Here is a 26716-nt window from a genome sequence, read left to right on the forward strand (position 1 = left end):
CATAAACTGTGCCAAAGCGTTAACCAAACCCATTTCACTAGTTCCGTCGGTCATTCGTGGAATGTACCGTTCCTGCGATTTGGAAATCAGCTTTTATAACTCCAGTTTTAAAAAAAGGTTCAAAAACGGATGTGTCTAATTACAGACCGATTTCTAAATTGTGTATTTTGGCCAAGGTTTTAGAAAGAATAGTCCACATGCAGATTTCATCAGCATTAAAAAATTCTATCGATGATACTCAACATGGCTTCATTCAACGTAGGTCCACAGTGTCTAACCTGGCTTTACTCAATGACTTTATCTCTGAGTCGATGGACAATGGTCATCAGGTGGATGTTATCTATACAGATTACAGTAAAGCTTTCGATCGTATTGATCACGATATCTTAATATCTAAGCTTTATTTGATTGGTATTAGAGGGGATCTTCTAAGATGGTTTAAGTCGTACATAAAAAATCGGTGTCAGTCAGTGGTGATTAATAATTACATGTCGAGCTGGGTATCTATACCAAGTGGAGTCCCCCAAGGGTCTATATTGGGCCCACTTCTATTTAACATTTTTGTGAATGACATAAGTACCTGCTTCCAGTTCTCTAAGTTACTCAGCTTTGCGGACGACATGAAAATTTTTGCTAAAATTACCTCACCGGCTGATGCATATGCACTACAATCTGATCTAAGAAGACTCGATACCTATTGTATCACAAACAAATTAGATTTAAACCCCTCTAAATGTTCTACGGTAACCTTCTCTCGTAAATCAAATAATATATATACCCCATATTCACTTAAAAATAACATTCTTCAGCGAGTAGCAATCATGAGAGATTTAGGTATTATTCATGACTCCAAACTTATTTTTAGTGAGCACATTGATAGTATAGTAGGTAAAGCTTCCAGGTCACTTGGTTTTATAATGCGTAGTTCAGTCTGTTTTACCCGTCCCAAAACTCTCAAAATCTTGTATTGCGCTTACGTGAGAAGCAAACTAGAATACGCATCTCAGATATGGAATCCTCAATATCAAATTTATGTTGATAGGGTTGAGAGATTGCAGTTAAAATTCGTCAAATTTCTCTGTTACAAAATGCGAGTTAATTATAGTTCTACCAACTACCGCAAGCTGTGTAAGAAACATCATTTGATCCCACTTGTTAAGCGCCGTGAAATTGCAGATATAGTTTACTTAGTAAATATTATAAAAGGTAATGTAGATTGTCCAAATTTGCTTAATAAGATCTATTTTAATGTTCCGTCAAGGAGGCTTAGGCATTTTCGTCCCATTAGTAATAACCAAGCTGCTGCTACTAGGTATAGGAAAAACAGCTTCATATGCAGGGCAGGTATGAGTTTAAATAAAGTTCTTACAAATTGTGATATTGACATATATAGTGATAGCATACCAGTAATAAAAAATAAATTAATTAGATACTTCATGGGTGACAATAATTCTGGCGCAGGTCAGGGCTCGGTACATTATTAAATGTGTACTATCCGTAAAAGGTTTTCATCTCTTTATTTATTTTTGTAAACATAGATATCTCTGTTCTTGTGCTTTGTGAACTTGTATGTGTAACTAAGTTGGGCAAAAACTTTCTATAATTTATTATATTTCTATAAGTGAGAACCTATAATTGGCTCTGTGATTCTATTGTAATTTCTGGATATATATAGCGCTGTTGGTTTTCCATGTACTAAAATAAAATAAAAAAATAAAAAAAATTTTTAAAATTAACATTATTCGATCGAACATTATTCGATCCGAAAGGTAGGTACTTATAGAGTCCGTCTTACGTTCTAATCTAAAAAAAAACAAAATATTTTCCAGAATGTTTGAGTATATTTTTTTTCATAATGTCAATATCCAGAGAGGAAAATAAAAACTCACAAGTGAAATAAAAGCTAAATGATGTAAATTTTAGTTCCATAAAAATATTTGATAAAATTACAGCGGTAAAATTTGACACGCCATAAATTTTGCTCTCCAACTGTATTATAAAACGATATAAACAGAATTATTTGTTTTCGATCTCAAAGTTTCTGGTAAACAACTAGAAGATTAATTGGATTTCTAATAATTATTTATATTCGTGTCGTATCAAAAAGACAAAGAGCTGGCGCAAGATAGGGAAAGCTGGAAGATACTCCACCGACAAGATAATAACTCTTAAGTTAATGATGATGATGAATTTTATTATAGATTACGCCCGTGACGTTATCTTCAACTTACTCCTAATAACTATTAGTTCCTAGTCCCTGGGCGAGCTCGCTCCATCGTAGGCCACGTCTACGCCTCGGCTAGTCTGTGGCCATGAGTAAACCCATGCATAATAAAAAAAAAAAAGTTCCTTCTATGAAACAAGCCAATTATTTTATTTTGCTTCGTATTTTGTAAGTAGTAACAGTACTTTACATAATTTGTAAACTGAAACAAGATATTCACAAGAGACGACACGTACTAGATCCATTCTAGATACGTTATAGTTTAGATATCAACTAGTTCTCTTTTGCAGCGCAATTCGGGCAACCAATGTCACTTATACGTTAGATAGAGTAAGATATCTATAGATGTGAATTGGATCTCTAAGTCATATCCTGTGGAAAACGTTCAAGAGTATCTCCAGATTCGCGCAAATATGTATGTCAAATTTGACAGGTTAGATCTTAAACATATCGTTATTATATCTTGGTGATGACTAAAAGATATCTAATAGATGTCTATTTTAAAATCCGAATCGGGCCCAAACTGTTTACAACGGTGCTTATCTATTTTTACAACAGCAAATGGTTTTTAATTGACCGAAGCGAAGCGAAGGTCTACGTTTTGACTCGGGCGTTTTGCTTTTGTATGTCCGGATGTTCTCCTCTACAGATCGCAATTCTTAACCGATTCTCGTGAAATTTTGTAACCGAATTCTATGAACCGATAATTTTATTTTTGTCGAGCCATTTTTTGAAAATTTTTCAAAATGGAAAAGTTGTGATAGCTCGCACTTATACAAATAGTCGAATCGGTATCATAAGAAAGTATTCTTTTTGAGACATGTTTATAGACTAAATGTCAAAAATTCAGAAAATTTATTTCGCTGGTTTTGGAGGTATTAAGATATTTACTAATATTTAGTTTTGTATGTCCGGATGTTCTCCTCTACAGGTCGCAATTCCTAACCGATTATCGTGAAATTTTGTAACAGAATTCTATGATTCAATAAAAAAAATTTGTCGAGCCGGTTTTTGGAAATTTTTCATAATGGAAGAGTTGTGATAGCTCGCGCTTAAACAAATAGTCGTATCAGTATCATAAGAATGTATTCTTTTTAAGACATTTTTACAGATTAAATGGCCAAAAATCAGAAATTTTATTTTGGTGGTTTTGGAGGTATTAGATATTTAGTTTTTACTTGAGAATGAGTAGCTAAATTTCGTCACCTCATGTAAGAACTATCATGGTGTATTTTGCAAACGTTCGCTTTTTTTGTTTGCACGGAAGGTCTGGGTTCGATCCCCAGTAATTATATGCTGGGATATAACTTTTTGTATTTTTTTACACTTAAATTTCATATCAATTGTTGTTTTTTATTTTATTTTATTTACTCAGTTTTAAGCTCTGCTCGCGAGGTCTACAGCTCACAGAGCCACTAGTATTTTTTGTTCGCATTCATTTTGTGTTTGAAAAAAAAACCTTACCCTTTTATTAGCCTTTATATTATACTACAAGTACTACAGCTATAACAACAAATATCACACAAGAAAATTTAATATAAAAAGAAAATAGAATAACGTAATATTTCGCCGTTATCTTTCTGTCAACGGGGCATCACGCGCCCATAACAAGTAAGGAGACAATTTATTTTTGGAGTGCGTAGGTAAAAGAGGTAATGCAAATACATTTCCCGGTATTTTTTTTTTGTATTGTATGAGGAAGGTACGGAAATAAATCATTTCTATTTTCGTGTCACTACACTAGCATTTCAAGTTCCATTTAATATAATGTATTTACATTAATCATTTTTATAAGGAGTGTGCATTATTTTTTTAGGGACAGCACAAAAAGCCCTTTGGTTATTGGAACGAAATGTAATTTCAAGCTTAAGTTTTCAATTTACACCACAAGATGGCAGAACCGTGCTTTAAAGTGAAGTGTCAATCGGCGCGACTCGGGAAATGAGTTAAAGATTCACTAGATATGAAATAGTAAAGATATGTGACGTTCCACGGCAAAAGGTACCTACCCACATGGCGGCTGGTATGGCCACAATAATAATATTGGAGCGGCGTTAATAATGCGTAAGCGCCAACCGCCATAAGGCATCTTACCCGTGCCGTGGGACGTCACATATATCTTTACTATTTCATATCTAGTGAATCTCTTATTTATTCATTTCCCAAATCGCGCCGAATGTCAAGTAATGCTACCGTATTCGAACTTTAAGGTATTCACAAGAGACGACACGTACTAGATCCATTCTAGATACGTTATAGTTTAGATATCAACTATGTAAGTTCTCTTTTGCAGCGCAATACGGGCAACCAATGTCACTTTTACGTTCGATAGAGTAAGATATCTATTAGATCTCTAAGTCATATCCTGTGGAAATCGTTCAAGAGTATCTCCAGAATCGCGCAAATGTCAAATATGAGAGGTTAGATCTTAAACATATCGTTATCGTATCTTGGTGATGTCTAAAATATATCTAATAGATGTCTATTTCAAAATCCGAATTGGGCCCGTGGTCAAGTTTATGTTTCTGACTTAAGCCACGTGGTGGCAGATATTTCAATACGTACAGTCTCAATAACATAAATATGAATAGCCAGTCTTATTCCGAGTTAATAAATCAGATAATCTAAAGTTGCTGGAGGCCAATTCCATTATGAATTTAATTTTCAGTTTGCATTCTATTTACAGAAAATAAAATGTGGTTTTGCGATCAGGAAGTGAGTTAGGTAACTTGATAGCAATGCCGAGGAAGGCGTTATGTTTCCATTAACTCTTTTCGTCCTGGTGGTCATCTATACCAACCACCTATTTACATATAGGTACATCCCCTTCAAAATTGACTAAAAATTATTTTCCCTTATTTTAACCATCATAAGCCATCAGTGGCGGCGCGTCCATAAAAGCCGATTCCCACCGGCTTGCCTGTTTTTGGACGTTTGACCAGAGTTGCAAAGGAAATATGTCAAAATTAGCCAAATTAGCCCCGGCTTGCCTATGGATATGTTTGACGCGCCGCCACTGTAAGCCATACACTACTGCACGCTTTTATTACTAAAAATAGTATAATTAATAAAAAATTGTGACACAAAGGGTTAATTACCAGTAAAATATAACGTCAATTAGGATAAATGGGACTGGGGGGAAAATTATAATATTCCCCCATCTTATACATGTGAACGTGGCTGAAAGCAGTTTAATTTTTGCAATTTTTGACGACCGCTCTGGCCGAATTTAATTGAAATTTACCAGTCTTAGGTTCCATTTGCAACTAAATGAGTAAAAAAAATTGTGTAAGGTTTCCCCATGTGTCCCAAGTTACCTTACTTAACTCTAATTGTTGATGGCCCTGTCAAAGATTATTAATTTTTAAGATTTTATCTATTTATATAATCAATTAAATTGACGAATTCCTTATATGTTGTGTTATTTATATGGGAACTAACTTTAGCAGCACAAAACATACAAAATGGAAAAATTACATTCAACAAAAAAAAAAAAACAGCCTATATACGTCCCACTGCTGGGCACAGGCCTCCTCTCATGCGCGAGAGGGCTTAGGCTATAGTACTCACGCTAGCCCAATGCGAATTGGGGACTTCACATACACCTTTGAATTTCTTCGCAGATGACTGTATGCAGGTTTCCTCACGATGTTTTCCTTCACCGAAAAGCTAGTGGTAAATCTCAAATCATATTTCGCACATAAGTTCCGAAAAACTCATTGGCACGAGCCAGGATTTGAACCCGCGACCTCCGGATTGAAAGTCGGACGTCATATCCACAAAAATGCGTAACAATTTTTTTTATTAGCCTTTATATTTTATTAAAACTGTATCCATGCAATCAACAGTCATACTGAAATGTGTAATATAAAAGGAATTTCATTTATGATAAATATTTATTTACTGCACTGTATACGACAACTTTATTTCCTGAAACTGTAAAAAACCAGACATTGCCTAACTTGGCTGCCATAAAAAATGATGAAAATATCAAACGTAAAAAGTTTTAGGAAATTACATTGAGCCGTAATACCAGCCTAAGTGAAAAATATTTATAGGGCGGTACAGTACAGTCAGTGGCATAATATAATAATATATTTATGTATGGTAAAGTTAGACCAAGGTAACTCGGCAGTGATCTTGATAATACAAACTTCAAATTTAAACATTGTGTAGACATTCATTAAGAGAAAAGGAACATACGAGATCGAATGAGGCATCTCACTGTAATTATACTCAAAAATAAAGTTACTAAATATAACGGAGGGTGCATTAAGAATATTATATTTTAAGTAAACTAGAAGCTTTACGTTTATATTTTTTTTGTTTTCTTTTTTTTTTGCGCCGTTGATACAATACGGATGTCTGCCGTCTCCAATTCTCCCTCAATTGCTCAAAGATTAACTGGAAGAGAGATCCCTTAAAGGGATAAGTTCGCCTTTGTACTAATGACGGATGTTATTTTTCTTGTTTTGTTATGATTTTTGTACAATAAAGTGTTTTACTACTATACTACTATTACTACTTAGCTCGTATTAGCTTAAACAGACCAGTCTCTACAAACAGCACCCGTAGCAGCACGAGAATGACGCGGAAAAAATCTCTTTTCACTTCTCGTGCTCAAAAAGTGCACCTTTATGTCGTGCGTAGACGACATAAAATTGCATTTTATGCTCTAGAGCATAAAAGTAAATTTTTCTTCTAAGGCTAAGGTAATCGGTCTCAACAGCCAAACAGTTAAAACATAATGCACAATTTTACTGAGCAATAAAATTGTGTAGATGACAAAACGAATTATATTATTTTTGCTACAATTTATTAGAAATCCGTATTTTCTGTCATTAAACTTAGTAAATCACATAAAATAGGAGTCGATTATCGTTCAAAAATGCTCCGACATGTTTGACTTGGCAGAAAACCAAGCGTTTGAAACTCTGATCACATGTTGAAAATAAAAAAAAACCGGGCAAGTGCAGTCGGACTCGCGCACGAAGGGTTCCGTACCATAATGAAAAAAAAAACGGAAAAAATGCAAAAAAAAAACGGTCACCCATCCAAGTACTGAACACGCCCGACGTTGCTTAACTTTGGTCAAAAATCACGTTTGTTGTATGGGAGCCCCATTTATATCTTTATTTTATTCTGTTTTTAGTATTTGTTGTTATAGCGGCAACAGAAATACATCATCTGTGAAAATTTCAACTGTCTAGCTATCACAGTTCGTGAGATACAGCCTGGTGACAGACAGACGGACGGACGGACGGACGGACGGACGGACAGCGAAGTCTTAGTAATAGGGTCCCGTTTTACCTTTTGGGTACGGAACCCTAAAAAAATTAAAAAGCTAGTTGGCGGGAATTGGTTTTATGTTCTTTCGCTTTACGACAATTTCGTGAAAAATGTGTTTTATTTTCCTCGAAATCGAAGTGAAAAGCAGAGGGTACAACAAGGGCATAAATGTCCATTTTTACCCTCGTCTACTAGTTTGGTCTTCGCTTCGCTCAGACTAAAAAATTGCCTCGGGTAAAAATGGGTCACTTTATGCCCTTGTTGTACAATCTACTATTTCATTATTGCAGACATGAGTCTCTCGACTCTGTTTGGTGCTATATCAGCTGGCCAGCCTCTCAAGAAGGAGTCCAAGTTATCCCCGGTTAGACTCGTGGTGCTCCCACTCTGTGGTTAACTTGGCCCACAAGTCGTCTTTTCATTACAGTTTGATATTTTAACGATGTTCCTTATTATTAAAACATTATAAAGAAAACAATTTGTTGTTTAAATTTATGAAAAGTATTATAATGATCCCTTAAATAAACAAGATTTCAATTTCCAATATTATGAAATGCCTGCGCAAATTTAAAAGCAATGTGCTCTAATTGGAAAATTCAAAGAAAATATAAACAGGCGTTACACAGACACCGACAGGCTAATTCTGATTCTAATAACTGACTTGGTCATGCATTTGATCTGGATTTGTGTTTCATATGATCTGTCAGCTGACATTTATTAACGGAGGAGCGGCGTCGTGTGAGCAGTCTAAGAGGCCCACTGATTAACAATCCGCCGGTCGGTATCGGCCTGTCAGTTGTTCGGAACTACGCCGCTACGTGGGTTCCTTATCACAGGAACCTTATCATTAACGATGCGATAAAACCCTTCTGGGGTCTTTATCTATCTACATTCTACAATATTCATTATGGGTCAGGCCGCGGTTATCGCTACTACAAATGCCGAGAGGCCAATTTGCAGTTAGGGCCCGATTCGTACAATGCGTTTTTCGTACAAATTCGTACAGATATAGATATTTTTCTAGCACATGTTTAGTTTATCGGTACCTATCTTATAAGTTTCATATACAAGCGGACCCTGGACCGGGATAACGCTAGGTAGAAGAAGAAGATACAAGGGCACATTCGGAAATAAATGAACAAGAATAAACTAAAATATTGAAAGGAAATCACTATACTAGCACTGTATTGCCTCGTTCGTGCTAGAAAAATCTCTATGTCTACTTATAAGAGAACCGGTAGGTACGATACCGATCTGTACGGAATGATGGTCATTCTTGTCTACGTGACAGCGTGATAAAACAGTGTCCGTCACTTTCTATCCCAAAGTGTTAAAAAGTGACTGTTATTTTATCACGTGTATAAAGATGGATAAAGCCATAATACGCCAATTGTCAGTGTTAAGTGACATTATTTCTTCAACCAAAAGCGTCAGTTTTGACATTGACATATCGGTATCTTACCGCTGTGACATCTTATAAGCATTGTTCGAACGGCGCTCAGGGTACGTTCGAATTGGCCTGTTCTGCGGTTATTTGTGGAGTAAACCTTCATGTAAACTGATCCCAGAATTCAACACCCAATTAATTAAATCAAAGTTCCCGCGCCGACCTGTGGCCTGAACTTCAACCCAATTAAAATGATGGGACAATTTAGATGATCACCCCATCGTTATAATTGGGTTGTCATCATTTTAATTTGTAATCACCATTTTATGTAAAACCCTCCATACTTTGTTATACTCATTTATTAAGGCAAGGACCAATTGAGCCCACATACGCAATACGTTTCATACGTGCAATGCGTTATGATTCTTAAAATAATCTGAACCCTGATGTAGGTATTTATCCTTGGAACCATACAAATCATATGCAACGCAAAACGCAACACATGGCGAGCTATTTTCTAAGAAGTCTATATCAATTCGCATAACATATGTAATACATAAGTGCTAACTAATTCAAATTGGCATAACTTATATTACTCATAACTTTTAAATCGCATAATTGAGGACGCATAATGTTAATGCGCATAATGTAAACTGTCATAACGCTGACTTGGGCTAAATGTAAGATGCATATCGTTACTTTGCATAATTATTAAATGGTATAAAAATAACGGTGGGCAAGTCCGACTCGCACTTGTCCGGATGTTTTTGAAGTGCAAACTTCTTTAGCGGCGCTGTGCACTTTTTGAGGTGGGGAAAAAAATGTTAATCTCGAGACAGTGTAAGGCGTAACCCTCTCTTTCTACCGCGCGGCGCAAATGTATGCCTGAGCCTGCTGTTTCGTTTAAGCGGCGCAGGGCGCTTGTGTGACGTAACGTGTGACGGACAATGTCATTGTGTTTTTTTTTATTTAAATGCCATCTAGTGAGTTTCACTCAAACTGGTATTGATATAGGTAACTGTAGTACTCACAGTCATGTGCTTAGGGGTTTCAAGTAATGCGAAGAAATAACGCTAGATGGCGTTATCCTCAATTATACATAGTGCTGCAGACATTTTGCACTAAATGGCGCTGTTATTAATATTTTTAGTTACAATGTCGTTGAGTTTTCACTTCTGCCGGCACTCCCGGAGTGCAACCCGTTGTTTATTTATTTATAAGTTTTAATTCAAATTGTACTTTTGACGACCGGTCTGGCCTAGCGGGTAGTAACTCTGCCTGCGAAGCCGATGGTCCCGGCTTCGAATCCTGGTAAGGGCATTTATTTGTATGATGATACAGATCTTTGTTCCTGAGTCATGTTTGTTATCTATGTATTTAAGTATTTATATATTACATATATCGTTGTCAGAGTAGGTACCCACAACACAAGCCTTCTTGAGCTTACCGTGGGGCTTAGTCAATCTGTGTAAAAATGTCCTATAATATTTATTTATTATTATTTACTTACTTAGGCCGGTTCGTTTTGGCGTTTTATCCTCTTCTTCCTCCACCTTGCTGTTGGATTTCTTCGGCACTTGCTCCGAAACATCTGAAATTATAACGAAAACTAATTTAAAGTCTACGTTAATAATGAATACATAATTGGGGCATTATCTATGAAAAAGGACTTTATTGCCGATGGCGCTTACGCCGCACAGCGTCGCGCGGCATTGTATTTATATCGGAGCATCGTTAATAATGGCGTAAGCGTCATCGACAATATGGTCCCTTTTCATAGATAACGTCACAATTATTATAATATTCCAATTGATTAAATTTTATCAAAATTTACATGAATAATTTTGTGCTTTGTTAGATTATCATAATATTAGTTAACTATTCTTTGAAATTCAATATGAATTCTTATTTTAGGGCGTATTTTGTATTTCATTACCATTTATATAAGCTAATTAGCAAGTCAAGGTAATGACTGACGATATGATCTTTTGGAAATTAAATTACACACATACATAATTATAATTACGCATATTTCCCGAATGGGTAGGTTAGAGACCACGGATTTCCACTTGCTACGATCCTGTGATATACCTCTTTCGCTTCCTTCACTTTCATAACATTCCTCATACATGCTCGCTGGTTTAGAGTGCTCTTCACCTGGCCTTTCTTTAGGATTTCCCCGATCTGGTCAGAGAAAATCCGCCGAGGTCTACCCCTTCTAACTCCCACTTCGACTTCTCCCTTATACACTCTCTTTGTTAGCCTTCTTTCACTCATTCTTTGCACATGTCCAAACCATCTCAACATACCTTTCTCGATGTTTATCACTACATCTTCATTCAGTCCACACTTGAATTAATAAATATATTTCTAACTACGAGAAGATTATAATGAAGAAGTTTTTAAACACAAAAGGTTTAACATTTATGAAAATTAAACGAGTACTTATGTATTGTTTTAGCCTGTAGCCGCCCAGATGTCAAAATTTGCCAAGATAAATGCAATTTTGATTTGTCAAAACAAAGATTCAAATTAGAATACGAGTAGAACAGGAGACCTTTTAAAGACCTTTTAGATGATTAACCGACAATCAGGCAACATTGAGACATGGTAGGTATACACCGTGTTTTTTTTGTTTTCCGTTAATTTCAAGGGTGCATTCCTGAGCTTAAATCAAGTAACTTTCTCAAAGACACCGATATTCTAATTAACTCCATTTCGGATATAATCAATAATTTATTTTTTTCCTATAAGGCCTCTACAAGCGTGTACACTTGCCTTAGGGCCGGTTTACATATTGATTAGTGTTTAGAATGAGTTCATACATTTGCTACTAAACTTAAGTACAATCTCGGTCGATCGATGTTCGAAATGACATTGATATGTCACAGATTTCAATTGTTTCGTTGAGTTAAATGTAATGCCCGTGTTACAACAACGCTATATGCTACATTTAATTACTTTTTAAAATTATTTTTTTGTTTTAAAAAAAGCAAAAAAAAATTTTTTTTTTGAAAATTAACTATGCCATTTAGTTTTCTTAAACGTTCTTAATCATACCCCGAAGTTAACGGAATTCAATAAAAAACACGGTGTATTGTCGGCAATATTGAGTAACAGGCCAATACATTGCTGACATAAAAATACGAGGAAATGATGATGAATCATGTTATTTAGGTGTCAAGTGTCGCCGTGCTAATGCGCGTACGGACAAGCAAGTACGAGCGAAATACACGTAATTTTTTATGATACAATTCAATACAAATCCTGTTTCTAGCACAACCTAGAATAAATGTACATACATGGAAACACACAGTTTCCTGCACAGTTGTTGCAGTTGCTTATTGTTTTATTCAACTAATACTCAACAACTTTACTATGTAATTACCTACTCATCGTGAAATTTCAAATTAAACCCAAACACAATCAGATAATATTTCATTATACCTAATAATGGGATGTGGCTCTAATTTAGCTTGCAAAATTTGACTCAAACACATACAAACATTGCAAGTTAAATAACAACTAATAATAATAATAGGCCTTTATCATCTGTGTCAGATGTTTTAAGCAGCATCCTGGTTACGACACTTGCGTTCGTGGCTGTATAGCCCTATACGAGAGAGGATCACACGGCCACACACACGGCAGGTATATGCTCACCCAGGTTGGAGGCCTGCTCGTGGCGCCTCATGCGTTTTTCTTTTAATGAGGAAAACCAGGCATCATCGTGCTTGGATTGACCATCGTGAACAGCTTATAATAGTTATAATAAGCTTATAATTTCACAAAATATACTCGGACCGCTCCCAAGTCAGCACTCTAAAACTCGCTTACAGACTACATTTAGGGCCATTGCAAGTAGTTACTAAAATTGTATTATTATTCATTTAATTTAATAAGCTTACGAAGCATCATGTGGGTCGAAGCTTATGAATGTTCTGACAAATTGTACGCATATATCGCTGGCCCAATATTACAAAGTTCTATGTCACATTTTCAAGATAGTTGAAATTCGACTTAATGTCATTATGACAATGTTCAAATTTCAGTTCGATACAAGTGAAACATAGGACCCTGTAATATTGGGCCAGCGATATTGCGGAACATATAACGTAGCAAACGTTGGGTTACACAGTAAAGTAAGGATGAATGTATACTATAAGAAACATTAAAACAAATTAATTTATTTCCAGAAAAAAAATGTTCTTATTTCGAGTACAAACACTACTATATAAATTATAAAACGAAACTCATATATTTACTTAGAAAAAGTGACCAAGGCTTTCAGAGCGCAAGGCTGGAATCGAACCAGCGTCCTCTGCTGTCTCGACAGGTGCCTCAGCCATTCGATCACCTGGGTCACGGTGGCATAGGTCAAATTTTATAGGACTGGATACCTTGGTCACATTTTCTTAGTATATGACCAGCACTCCGAATCGACGAGCAAACAGAATCTCAATATAACATCGACCTCACTTGATACAAGACACGAAGACCGAAACGTAAACGACGAGCAGCATGTCACCAACGCTCTCCTTCGACGACATAACCTACCCCTCCTACCTTCCAATATTGGCTTTAGGCACAGCAGCGGGATCATCTCACACTCTCCCTTGGGAGGGCGTGGGGGGGCCGTGTCAGGGCAAGGCCCTTTTTGGCGGCTTCTATCGCGGGCTGTAGCGACAGCCCGGTCTATTCTTCCGACGTTTAAGTTGTCGGATTTCCTCTTCCTTCTTCTTCTTTCTTCTTCATGTTGGCCATCATGGCTTTGAGGTCATGTTGGCCAATCTGCGGCTTTGTGGTTCCTAGGGGTCTGGCACGAGCTCGCGCGGTTGGGCTCGTGCACGGCGGGCATCAGGGGGGTGCCTTAGGCTGCACAGCCGGCTGATTATAACTATCCCTCCCCATTCCAGAGCTCGTCACTCCCCACAAAATTCCGTCCCTTGGTATGCTAGCTAGTCCGGAGCAGGCATGTTTCTGGCTGGGTGTGGCGACTTGTCTTGTCTATATTTTAGTTTATAAGAATGAATTTCTTTAAAATAGCGTTCCACGTTCTCGGAAACGTTCGTATTTGTCATGCTACTTCAGTCAACCTCAGTACTTTTTGTGCCGAGACTGAAATAGCAAGACACGTTCGTACGTTACCGTGAAAATACGATGGAAAATAATTTTGCACTACAAACTGTAAACGCACTTATTTAATAAGCTACTGGTGCTTGATACATACTGTGAGGGCAATATGACGAAATCCCACATTCGCGTTATTATTTTATTGTACAATATATCCTGGCGACACATTGAACCAAATAAACAGTCCACATTTTTCATGAGATTACCCTTTTGTCTACTTTGAGGAAAAACAAAATAGGTAACTGGGTCAAACTCTTCAGAACAAATTTTCAGCAAGTTTCATTTTTGGTTCAACTTTTTTTCCACTGGCAACTAATTACTCATCGAAACTATTATAAAAACCCAAAATACAATTAAGTTTCGTTGTCTTATTTATTTATTTGTTCCAATAATTACACAGCATTACAGTTATTACTATTTCACTGTGAAATCCAATAAAATGTTTTTTCACAGAGATCCTATGGCCACCTCTTGTCTACATCATCAGATCAGCTCCTTGGTATCATACTATTGCATTGTCACTCGACTTACATATATTTATATCGATATGCAAATTTTCAGCTTCATTCGAAGGTGGGAAGTAGGTAAAATTTATCAAACCTTTCTATTTCGAATTGAAATACATAAATAAAATAATACTTTTTTTTAATATGTAGGTTAAATAGTTATTTGTTTTACAAGGGGGCAAAGTTGTTGTTTAACCGCTCGTGCTAATATTGATACCCGAGCAGGCGAAAGATTCCATAATTGAACCACGAGCGTAGCGAGTGGTTCGAGAAATGGAATCTTGAGCGTTGCGAGGGTTTCAAAGCACGAGGGTTAAACAAAATGTGCCCCCGAGTGAAACACAAAATTTTTCACCACACCAATCCGAAGCAAATATTAAATGGAAAATATAAAACGCAATCAAAGCAAATCAAATCCAAATGAATGTTATTAAATATTTATCATCCCAAATCATCATTTAAAAGTCAATTCAACCATCAGGTAACATAAGATAACAACTCAAAATTTGCATTTGATTACTTTGCCTCACATGTGAATAAAATGCAACTTTGCTATCAGTTTTTGAAGCGCAAAGTAAGCCTTTCCGAGCTGGTGTGGTGAAAAAGAGTTTATTCCACATTATACCCTAACGAATGTAAAAAAAAAGGACACGACTTTGAATACATTCATAAAATATTATATATTTTCCCCAGTTTTATATCTTTATAAACTTTTTATGATATTTTTAGCGTTCTAAAAAAGGACATTCTAAAACCCACCGACGGCGATACGAGATGGGAAATTATATCAATATATTTTAAGCCCCTTGATTGTACAAAGGGAAAATGCGGAGGAAAATTATTAGGTACCCTCCGAAATCGGTATTCTAATTTTAAAATCTATGAAGGTTTTGATATTGATATAATAAAATCCAAACAAAAATATGGGCCCGATTCGGATTATGAAATAGACATCTATTAGACATATTTTAGACATCACCAAGATACAATAACGATATGTTTAAGGTCTAACCTGTCAAATTTGCAGAGATGTGACTTATTTGAAATACTTGTAGGTATTTAAAATGCAAATACAAAATGCAAAATACCTATTTTGTATTTTGTATTTAAATACCTTTTGAAGAAAACTATTTTGTATTTTATTTGAAATAGTTTTTGGGACCTATTTTCTATTTTCAAAATACAAAATACTTTATAGTAGGTAGGTAATGTAGGTAGGAGTTACAATCTCTTCTGATGTGACAATCCTGGCAACTCTCTCATTTTTTTAACATGGAACTGTTGAATCTGCTGTTTAGTAACGTCGCACATGACCACAAGCGTAGCAAGTGGTTAAAAAAGTGGAATCTTGAGTGTTGCGAGGGTTTCAAGGCACGAGAGGAGAACAAACTTTTTGCCCTGGTGAAACACAAACGAGACGTTTTCATCACACTAACGAGAGGCATTATAATAGCTGTAAAACATTACAAATTAATGCTCTAAAAGTTGGCCGTTAAAAACCATCATCCATACCTACATCCTACCGGTTAATATGAGCAAACAATAAGAAATTTGCACTTTAGATAGAGGATTGATTTCAAAGAATAAAGAGAGTCTTTTCAACTCGGAAATTCCGAGTAATACTTTTTAAATCAGACTAGGTATTCACTACTCAGAGTACCTTTTATCGCAAAGTATTTGTATTTTAAAAAAGTATTTTGAAAATACCTATTTCGTATTTTGTATTTAAATACAAATTCAAAAACTATTTTGTATTTTGCATTTGAAATAGTATTATCAAGGAAGTATTTGTATTTTGTATTTAAATACTTTTTATAAAGTATTTTTCACATCTCTGCAAATTTGACACTTGCACGATTCTGGAGACACTCTTGAACGATTTCCACAGGATATGACTTAGAGATCTAATTCATATATAATAGATATCTTACTCTATCTAACGTAAAAGTGACATTTGTTGCCCGAATTGCGCTGCAAAAGAAAACTAGTTGATATCTAAACTATAACGTATCTAGAATGGATCTAGTACGTGTCGTCTCTTGTGAATATCTTGAAGTTCGAATACGGCAGTATGTCATGTAAAATTGGTTGCCAGGACTCGCTAGCTTTTACCGTAAAAAGTTATCATAAGTATCTCAGCGAAAGCCAAGCCCCTACCCAGCTACACTAGCTAGGCAGCAACTGGCGGCACCCTAGGTGTTTTTAGGGTTCCGTACCCAAAGGGTAAAACGGGACCCTATTACTAAGACTGTCCGTCCGTCCGTCTGTCACCAGGCTGTATCTCACGAACCGTGATAGCTAGACAGTTGAAATTTGAAACACAGATGATGTATTTCTGTTGCCGCTATAACAACAAATACTAAAAACAGAATAGAATAAAGATTTAAATGGGGCTCCCATACAACAAACGTGATTTTTGACCAAAGTTAAGCAACGTCGGGAGTGGTCAGTACTTGGATGGGTGACCGTTTTTTTTTTGCTTTTTTTTGTTTTTTTTTTTTTACATTATGGTACGGAACCCTTCGTGCACGAGTCCGACTCGCACTTGCCCAGTTTTTATAATGTGTTTATATGTTTTTTTGTATTGTTTTGTAAGTGTTTTTATATTTTACTTTTATATTCATGTTATAAACGACCTAGCCTAAGATGAAAAAAAACTGTATCAAATTGTTAAATGAGAATGCCTTTACTAGGGACTTTGAAAAATAAATGTCAGAGATTTTGACATTCTTTTGACGGTATTGATCTTGTATTGATTGATTTAGAGTCTATATTCGGATTTATTGAATTAGTCTCGTAACATTGACAATTTAATTTGTCTGGATGTTTGCTATTATTGTGAAGTAATTTAGGCCAAATTTAAATGTGGAAAAATTACTGTCTTGGGTGAGAGTTGAACTCACGGCCTCTGGATCGATACTCCATCGCACTGCCATCTGAGTCACCAAGACCTCATCCATAATCTTTCCACCGTATTATGGTTCAAGAGGACCCTAGCGACATCTACCGTAAGAGTGTCAAGACACTTCTTAAACGGTTTCTTAATTTATTCTAAGCTTCATAGCATCATTCGCAGACTTTTCTGCTTGTTAAATATTAATATTAATTTAGTTAGACCAGTTTAAAATATAATTAAGAAGATTTTATAGGTACAATGTTTGGGGATTTCAATAATGATGATGATTTCAGAAGAACTTTTGGACCGGATACGATTCAGGGTGGTCGTTTTTATTAGGGTTCCACCCGAAGGGTAAAAGCGGGTCCCTATTACTAAGACTCCGTTGTCCGTCTGTCCGTCTGTCACCAGGCTGTAAATCATGAACTGTGATAGCTAGGCAGTTGAAATTTTCCGATGCTGTATTTCTGCTGTCGCTATAAGAACAAATTCTAAAAACATAATAAAATAAATATTGAAGTGGGGCTCCCATACAACAAACATGATTTTTTTGCCGTTTTTTGCGTAAATGGTACGGAACCCTTCGTGCGCGAGTCCGACTCGCACTTGGCCGGTTTCCAATAGCTGTATTAGAATAACCGACATTGAGGGGTAAAGACGAGGCCTGTTGCGGACAGATTTATTGTTTGTGTGCAATGACGGTGCCTAATGCTGATTTATGTTTGTACCCTCCTGACGAAGCCTGGGTTGCGGATATGAATTTGTCATTAATAAAATTACTAAGTATCATAAATAATAATAATTTAGCCTATATACGTCCCACTGCTGGGCACAGGCCTCCTCTCAAGCACGAGAGAGTTTGGGCTATAGTCCCCACGTTAGCCCAATGCGGATTGGGGACTTCACATACACCTTTGAAATTCTTCGCAGATGTATGCAGGTTTCCTCACGATGTTTTCCTTCACCGAAAAGCTAGTGGTAAATATCCAATGATATTTCGTACATAAGTTCCGAAAAACTAATTGGTGTCACCCAGGATTTGAACCCGCGACCTCCGGATTCAAAGTAAATAAATAAATAAATATGGGGGGGACATCTTACACAGATCAACCTAGCCCCAAAATAAGCAAAGCTTGTAATATGGGTGCTAGGCAACGACATACATACTTATATACATAAATACATACATATACATAGAAAACACCCATGACTCAGGAAGCCATCAGGAACAAATATTTGTGTTCATCACACAAATGCCCTTACCGGGATTCAAACCCAGGACCCACTAGGCCAAACCGGTCGTCGAGTTAAAAAAAAGGTAAACGAAACAAACTGCACTATTCGAACATTAAGATATGTCAATTAATAGATCTAGAAACGATATGGATTAGATATGTCAGTGTCAAAATGTGACATTTTATCAAACAAAAACGTCACTTTTGACACTGACACATCTACTCCATATCGTTTCGAGATCTATTAACTGACGTATCTTAAAGTACGAATTGGGCCGAAAGATACCTACTTGCGCGACTCCCGGATATTTTCTGTCCTACTAACCGCTCGCGTGTCGCGCCGCAGTAAGAGCGCATAAACAGTTCAAGCAGCCCACTAATTACTGTAAACTAGATAAGACAGGATGTGCTGAAGTATTCGGCTCTTCACTGACAGCCGGGGACACGCAATAGAAAGTACTTGGTCAAACCAATTTGTCAGTCAGTTAGGACAGAAAACTATACTCATCACTCATCCTTTTCTTTTGGGTGCTAGTAAGTACTAGTGTAAGACAACGATAGTTTGATTCTTTTTGTCTGTGATTAAAATGAGACAGCCAAACTTTAACACAAACTTTATTTTAAGAGGCCGTAAGAATTTAATAGGGAACATTTCTTTCATTATAATATTTTAAACTTTCGCGTTTTGAATACATATTAACTCACATTATAAACGGGTCTAACGCGAATTATATTCAATTACCTTTATTTACCGACGTTTCGACACAGGTTTCACTGGTCGTGGTCGCGGCTGACTGATTGTCCCAGCAAAATGTCAAAACAGAGATTTGTGCATCTACCCGACGAAAAGTGTATGGAAAAGTTTGGGGTAGACATCACATTTTCAAACCACCCACCACACATAATGTTAATTATTGTCAATAGTCCGAATAGTCCTGTGTCGAAACGTCGGTAAATAAAGGTAATTGAATATAATTCGCGTTAGACCCGTTTATAATGTGAGTTAATATATTTCTTTCATTGACACTTTGTTCCTAACTCTAATACTTTTCTCAAAAATAAAAAAACCGTAAACCGGGACATATTTCATGCTAAAAGGGGGGGTTGCGTCAGGGGAAGGGGGAGGGACGCTAGTGTGCGTAAAGCACCATACCCAAAGGTATCATACTACATTCATAGAATGCTGGTTATAATTTATTTTTCTTGCCCATACATTAGAACATAATTTAACCGAATAAAGAGGGAAGAAAAGATACGCCGCGCCGCGTGAAATTTGCGACGAAAAATTTGGCGATTTAGTGACTTTTCACGTTTTTCCTCAGAACTCTGAAAGAATACTTTTGATAACAATAAGATAAGATAAGATGCAGGGTAACCCTTGTGTAAGAGGTTCACCCTTGAAAACAAGTTGTGGGATTTATGAATAGATTTGTCTCTGATTCAGATGTAGTGCATTTTCAATCAATTTCAGTCAGTCTCGGTGCAATAAGTACTGAGGTTGACTGAAGAAGCATGACAAATATGAACGTTTCCAAGCAAAAACGATCATAATACTGGAATCAGTTATGTATCGCTGCCATACATATCAGATGTGATGAAGCTCATAGCTTAATAAAAAATTTTGGGTCAACTTTATTACTGCTTCCGCTATAGACAATTACGCACTACGAGTATATCTGTACTATTACTGCTTTTTATAATAGCAAATATTTATTAACAAACTATATGCATACACTAATTTAAAATTTTACGATTTTTACACGTTATTAAATTGCACAACGGGACTCAATCGGGTATTTAAGTTTTAAGATTTACCTCCGACGTTTCGAGGAAGGCATTTTTTATTTTTACGCCATTTTAAGTGTCTACACAATAATATAAAGGTTCTCTGAGGGCAAGTAAAATATTACGGCAATTTCTTACGCGGACATCCCATATTTTTCTTCTAAACAGAAGCCAAATTGCTTGTCAAAGGAAAAATAGTCAGCTATTAAAATAAGATCAAAGATGAAAAGGAAATGTTCTTGGAATTTGTTGCTTTTTGATGCCCAGGCATTGACGTTAGAATAATTTATGACCTTATTTATATAGGATGCTTTTCTCTAAGGTCAATAAAACAAGTATTTCTGTTTTGTTTTAATCTCAGGTAGCCTTACCACGGCGTTCTTATTATGTCTTGCTAGCTAGCTATGCTTGTAAATAATGAAGATTTTTGCTTGTAAATAAAGAAGGATAATAACCGGATTCTACCCTGCAGCATTTTTCATAAGTATTTTCATTGTATTTTCCGCTTTAAAAATGTACGTGTATGCATTTACATTATTGCTAAAGCTTTTAGCATTACATGTACGTATGCATTTTAAAACATGTCTCTTTCAAACATAGTTTGCGTATACAATGTGAATCTTAAACTAAGGAATAAGTATCATTACAATATTAAAACTAAAGTTAAAACTGGAAATTAAATAAAAATACAAACTATAAAATATACTTACCACAAAAACCAAACCAATTACAAAGAGGATACCCCTAGATTCTAACAAGTCGGATTGCGGCATGGACCCCAGAAATTGGTAGCGTCACCTCTCTGTATTGCAAGGGAAATACGTTGAGAGAGGTACAGTCGACGTCAAATATATGTTTACACTTTTGGACCTTACGCGTTGTTAATAAGGCGAAAAATGTAAACATATCTTGGACGTCGACTGTACTTACGCAAAGAGAATACCCCTTCTAACAAGTTGGACTGCGGCATGGACCCCAGAAATTGGTGGCGTTACCTCTCTGTAATACGTTGAGAGAGGTACTTACGCGCCAGCTTACTTAGAGCCTCCTGTGGTGTCAACCAGCCGCGCCGACAGAGTGCTCTTATGAATATGTTCATGTCGGCTGACCAGGGACCCGAAGTCTCAACCGCGAGCGCCGAAAACTCATAGCCGTTGAGCAACGTTGAGTATTTGCGGCGCTTGAGTACTTGGGTCTGGTCAGCCGCAGCGCCGGCCCGAATGCGGGTCCCCTGAACGAGCAAAGATGTACAAATGAAAAGGAAAATGTACAAATGGCAGACTCAATGCCTAATAGGCATTCTACAATTTTAGTACGAAACGCTATTTACTAGGTACTTACTCCGTTGACTCAGCTACCCAAAATGTTACTGAAACTTACCTAGTAACCGAATATTAGAGAATCATTTTAATAACGGTTTTATGTTGCTTTCTTTAGGTTTAAAGATAAATTATATAAACGTGCCTTGTGTAATGGTTACTAAGAAAAAATAAATTTAATGTTTGTTTTTCTTCAATTCAGATACTTAGCCCAATTACTCTAATTTCAATATCAGGATAAAAATCATGATAAAAGCAGCCGATGGAAAATGCTAACATAAAGGAAAAAAATACGAGCGTAATAATATACGGTAAACATCAACAAGCAAACAATATCTTTCCAATACAACGAAAACAACTGCCGTATTCGAACTTCAAGATATTCACAAGAGACGACACGTACGAGATCCATTCTAGATACGTCATAGTTTAGATATCAACTAGTTCTCTTTTGCAGCGCAATTCGGGCAACCAATATCACTTTTACGTTAGATAGAGTAAGATATCTATTAGATGTGAATTGGATCTCTAAGTCATATCCTGTGGAAATCGTTCAAGAGTATCTCCAGAATCGCGCAATGTCAAATTTGACAGGTTAGATCGTAGACATATTCGTTATTGCATCTTGGTGATGTCTAAAAGATATCTAATAGATGTCTATTTCAAAATCCGAATCGGGCCCCAAGTATAAGAAGGAAATAACGATCAAATAACGTCCCGTGCAAAAAACCCTTAATTACGTAGCTACGTCACGTCCCTAATGAGGTTTCTTAGGGAAGTTGTTGATGTAAGCAACAAAGAATACCTTTAATAGTATTATACATTATATATGGTGCTACTTTCCCGCACTAGTGCGGGAATGAGCACTTTCCGCGCCTACGTCGAAAATATAAAGAGCGATATGTACCTACTGTAAAACGTTGTAAAATGCACGTGCGAGTAGGTAATTCGCAATTCGTGTCGATTTAAATTTGCCACTACTCGTTGCGAATTTCCTACTTTCCGCACTTTTATCGTAATAGTTATATTATACGATTATTATATGCGAATTTTAAATGTCAAGGTCACTTAGCTTATCTGACAGACCACATCTTTTTCTTTTCCCTGCCCTTATAAAATAAAAATGCCTTTTATTCCTTGCATAAATTTTTACAAATTAAGGTTGGAATTTTTTTTTTGTTGAAGTATGACATTAGTTTACCTAAGTACTTACAATTTAATATAGAGGCCTTCCCTGCCCTTATCCCACGTTATGTGGGGTCGGCACAACACGTTTTTCTCTTCCATTCTCCTCTATCTTTCGTCACCTCAGCACTCACTGCTTTCATTCTCATATCCTCTCTCACACAATCCATCCATCGTTTTTTGGGTCTACCATCCGCTCTCCGTACATGAACAATCATCCCTAACATTCTTTTGCCTATATGACATACATCCCTCCTCATTACATGCCCATACCACGCTAGCCTACTCCTCATCTTCTCCGTTAATAGTTAAGAGCCAACAGGAGTGGTCATTTCTCCATACAAACGTACTCGACGGTTTCCTCCGTGGAGTTTGATGCTAGAGCAATGACTTTTTCAACACAGATTAATATTGTCAATATCTGTATCGGACCGTTTTGCTTTTGTGGATATTTTTGTTTTTTTAAGGCGCTAGAGCCCTTCAAAAATGGCCAAAATGGCCTCATTGACTATGCCGCAATGAGAGGCGTAGTATTCAAAACTGATATCAATTAGCCAAATAGCAAAACGGTTCGACACAGATAATTTCATAATCATTTAGATTTCCAAATTTGGTTGCGATTGGTAAAGTTTTGGAGGAGGAAACAGTTGAGTACGAAACCTCGATTTTTGTGATTTTTACGCAGGATTTTTCGCCTTGTCCTTATCGCACTAGTTTTAGGAGCCACTTCCGTTTGCGAGACGGGTATATTTACCTAAAATATTTAAAACTCAGCTCCTGTTTTATCTCAAGTCCCGTTTTAGTAAATAATAAAAAGCTTGTAACATCAAAAACATTCTTTCTGATCCAATATAAAAGAGTCCATACAAAGCGGCAGTTCCGGCAGCCGACTTACTTATACCGGGCAGTGGAGCGAAATGAAGTGAACATTAATTCGTGCTTCCAACGGGAAATTAGTTATTATCTTCGTACTCATTCATAATTAATTACTTATCGATAATTTATTCAACCCATATTCCACGGATGGTTAAAGACTGATTGATTAAAAATGAATAATTAAAAACTGTTATATGCCGTTTTGACTAAAACTCCTTTGTGGGCCGATTTTCATTTTGTAATCGACTTTTTTTTCTTTCATTTGGTAAAATTTGGCTCGTTCAATAGCTATTCATTCTGGGCGGGATGAAAAGAAATCACAACTAGTACCAATAAATATACATGTTATTGAGCTTAAAACAATTTAAAAGTGGAAAAAATCACTTTTGTGGGTGAAACTTGAACCTGGATCGCTGGCTCATCTAAATCTACATTTCCGTGATATTGCGATCGCTCAATATACTAGACTAGATGATCAATAGTATCACGAATATCACGATATTTGATACAGTGAACAGTGTGTTTGATAGAGTGAACAGGCACCTTCTGGGCGAGCTCGCTCCATCGTAGGCCACGTCTACGCCTCGGCTAGTCTGTGGCCATGAGTAAGCCCATTCATAATTAAAAAAAAATATCAGTAAATCACAGTATTTATTGTACGTCTAGCCTTCGCCTTACTGCACTTGATATTGTCGTAATCCGCTCAACCGCTCAATTGATGTTTGATTATATCATTATAGTCACATTAACATAGGCAACTAACTGGCACAAATAACCAGCCATTGTGAACTCTAAAGTCTAGGAAGACAAGACTTTTAGATAAAGTTCTTTCAATAGAATTACTAAGTCTATGGTTGAGCGCTCGTACAATTGTATCTTTTGTTTTATCAATTGAATTTACTACTCTACTATGAATTAGAGCTTAGTTCTAGTACATAGGTAATATTTGTGTTTGGTTTTTGTTTATTAGCCTACTTTGGTGTCCCACTGCTGGGCACAGGTCTCCCACATTTTCCCCACTCGAACATAGCATGATAGCATCGGCATTTTCCCACCATTTGGGGTAGAATGCGTCCAAGTCGTTCCGCCATCTATTTTTCGGTCTGCTGGAACCCCGGCCTGCACCGTCTATGGTGTTCCGTGGGTCCCACTCAGTAACTACTTATTTTGGCCTCACTTTTCCGGGTGCATGCGGCAGACATGTTTAGGTTAGGTGAAAAAAATACATCGAAATTATTATGACATCGTTATGATACATTAATAAGTTATTACGTATAATTATTATAATAATTGAATAACAACAAATTAATGATGTAGTTGTTAGTAATAATAGCCTTTCACATTAAATTGATTGATGAAATTATAATGTTAGGTATAACTGGATAATGTTTTACAAAAAATGTTACAGTATAATATTGGCAATTCTAACAATTTAATTACGCGCAACTCAAAAGATTTGATAATTTAGTAATATTTCACAAATACTTGTGTAATTAATTTATTACAATTAAAGACATAGAATAACATTACAATGCTCAATCAGATAATCACTTTCAAATACTAAACTTTTTCGTATATTATTTATTTGCGATTTCAATTCAATAAAACAGTAAAAACGTCTTCTATAAGTAGTAATACTGCACTTACTATAGGATTTGTTTTTTTTTTTACTAAAGCTAGTAAACCTATGTATATTAAAATCCTTGATAACGAATTTCTTGTCATACCTACCCCTATGATGCTATTAATTCTGCAGCTCAGAATCCTATCAGTTGTATCTGTCATTAAATAAATAAATCTCTAATTATATTTTCTAATAAAATACCAAATCAGTGAGAACTTGTGATATATTTAACATAATAAACATTAAGGAAAGGACACGTGAAATTGATCACAACAGAAAAAGAAAATCCGTAATAACGGAAATTCCTCAAGAGGAAAGCCGGAGACTAATTTCACAGCAAACTGAGCTAATTACACGTTGGCATGTCATCGGTATGGAATCGGTAAGGCAGCGTGTACACGGCCGACAGGGAATCTAATGATAGGTGAAAAAGTTAGGAAATATTCGCTGCACGGAAATTAACACAGAATTGGTTGATGTTGATTCAATTGTTAAAAGTAAAAAGTAACCATGTTAAAAGGCGTTTTTTACATGATTACCGTTTATAATTCGTTTTGTCTACATGAGTAGGTTTTATAATTCGTCGATTATGGTTGATTAGGTAGTGTAATCTTATCTTTCATAAAATAAAAAGAACAGGTTACCTATGTTTATTATTTAGTTAATTAATTACTTACTTGATAAACCTATTTGAACTCTAAAAATCTCAAAGATTTAAAGGCATTTGGCGTAATGAAGTAAATGGGGGAGAAATATTTCAAAGACAGATTTTAGATAAAACATTAAAATACAAAATTATGTAATGACCAATCCTTTTCATTTCAGTAAACCTTACTTTAAAACTGTACTTTTTGCACTGAAACTAGCTGAAATAGCATAACACGTTCGTGGGTTTCCGTGAGAATACGGAGGTAAAGGATTAACATTAACAAAAATTGTATTATTGATACCCCGTAGGTGTGTTGAGAATGGAGAATTACATGGCTTGGCTTTATTTACATACACGCGTTTCAATCTATACTATATCTCAGGCCCAGTTTATCGGAGTACACTGTCTCCTCATCATCATCATCATCATCATCATCTCAGCCTTTTATAGACGTCCACTGCTGAACATAGGCCTCTCTTCCAGTATGGGGGACGCCCCTTGGACCTCCATACGTGCCGGTTGGAAGCGACCCGCATCCAGCGTCTTCCGGCGACCTTAACAAGGTCGTCTGTCCATCTTGTGGGTGGACGTCCTACGCTGCGCTTGCT

At 36.3% G+C, this 26716-nt stretch overlaps 1 protein-coding gene across 1 annotated transcript in view; it reads right to left on the bottom strand.

Annotated features, from left to right (window-relative positions):
- The window catches only part of LOC134675212 (uncharacterized), a 41448-nt gene that overhangs the window by 12193 nt on the left and 2539 nt on the right, over positions 1-26716 (bottom strand). The window contains exon 2 of the mRNA XM_063533423.1: positions 10411-10491. Within this exon, the coding sequence (XP_063389493.1) occupies positions 10411-10491 (81 nt within the window). The remainder of the gene's footprint in view (positions 1-10410; positions 10492-26716) is intronic.

The sequence above is a fragment of the Cydia fagiglandana genome, chromosome 21 (genome assembly GCF_963556715.1).
Source record: "Cydia fagiglandana chromosome 21, ilCydFagi1.1, whole genome shotgun sequence".
NCBI lineage: Eukaryota > Metazoa > Arthropoda > Insecta > Lepidoptera > Tortricidae > Cydia > Cydia fagiglandana.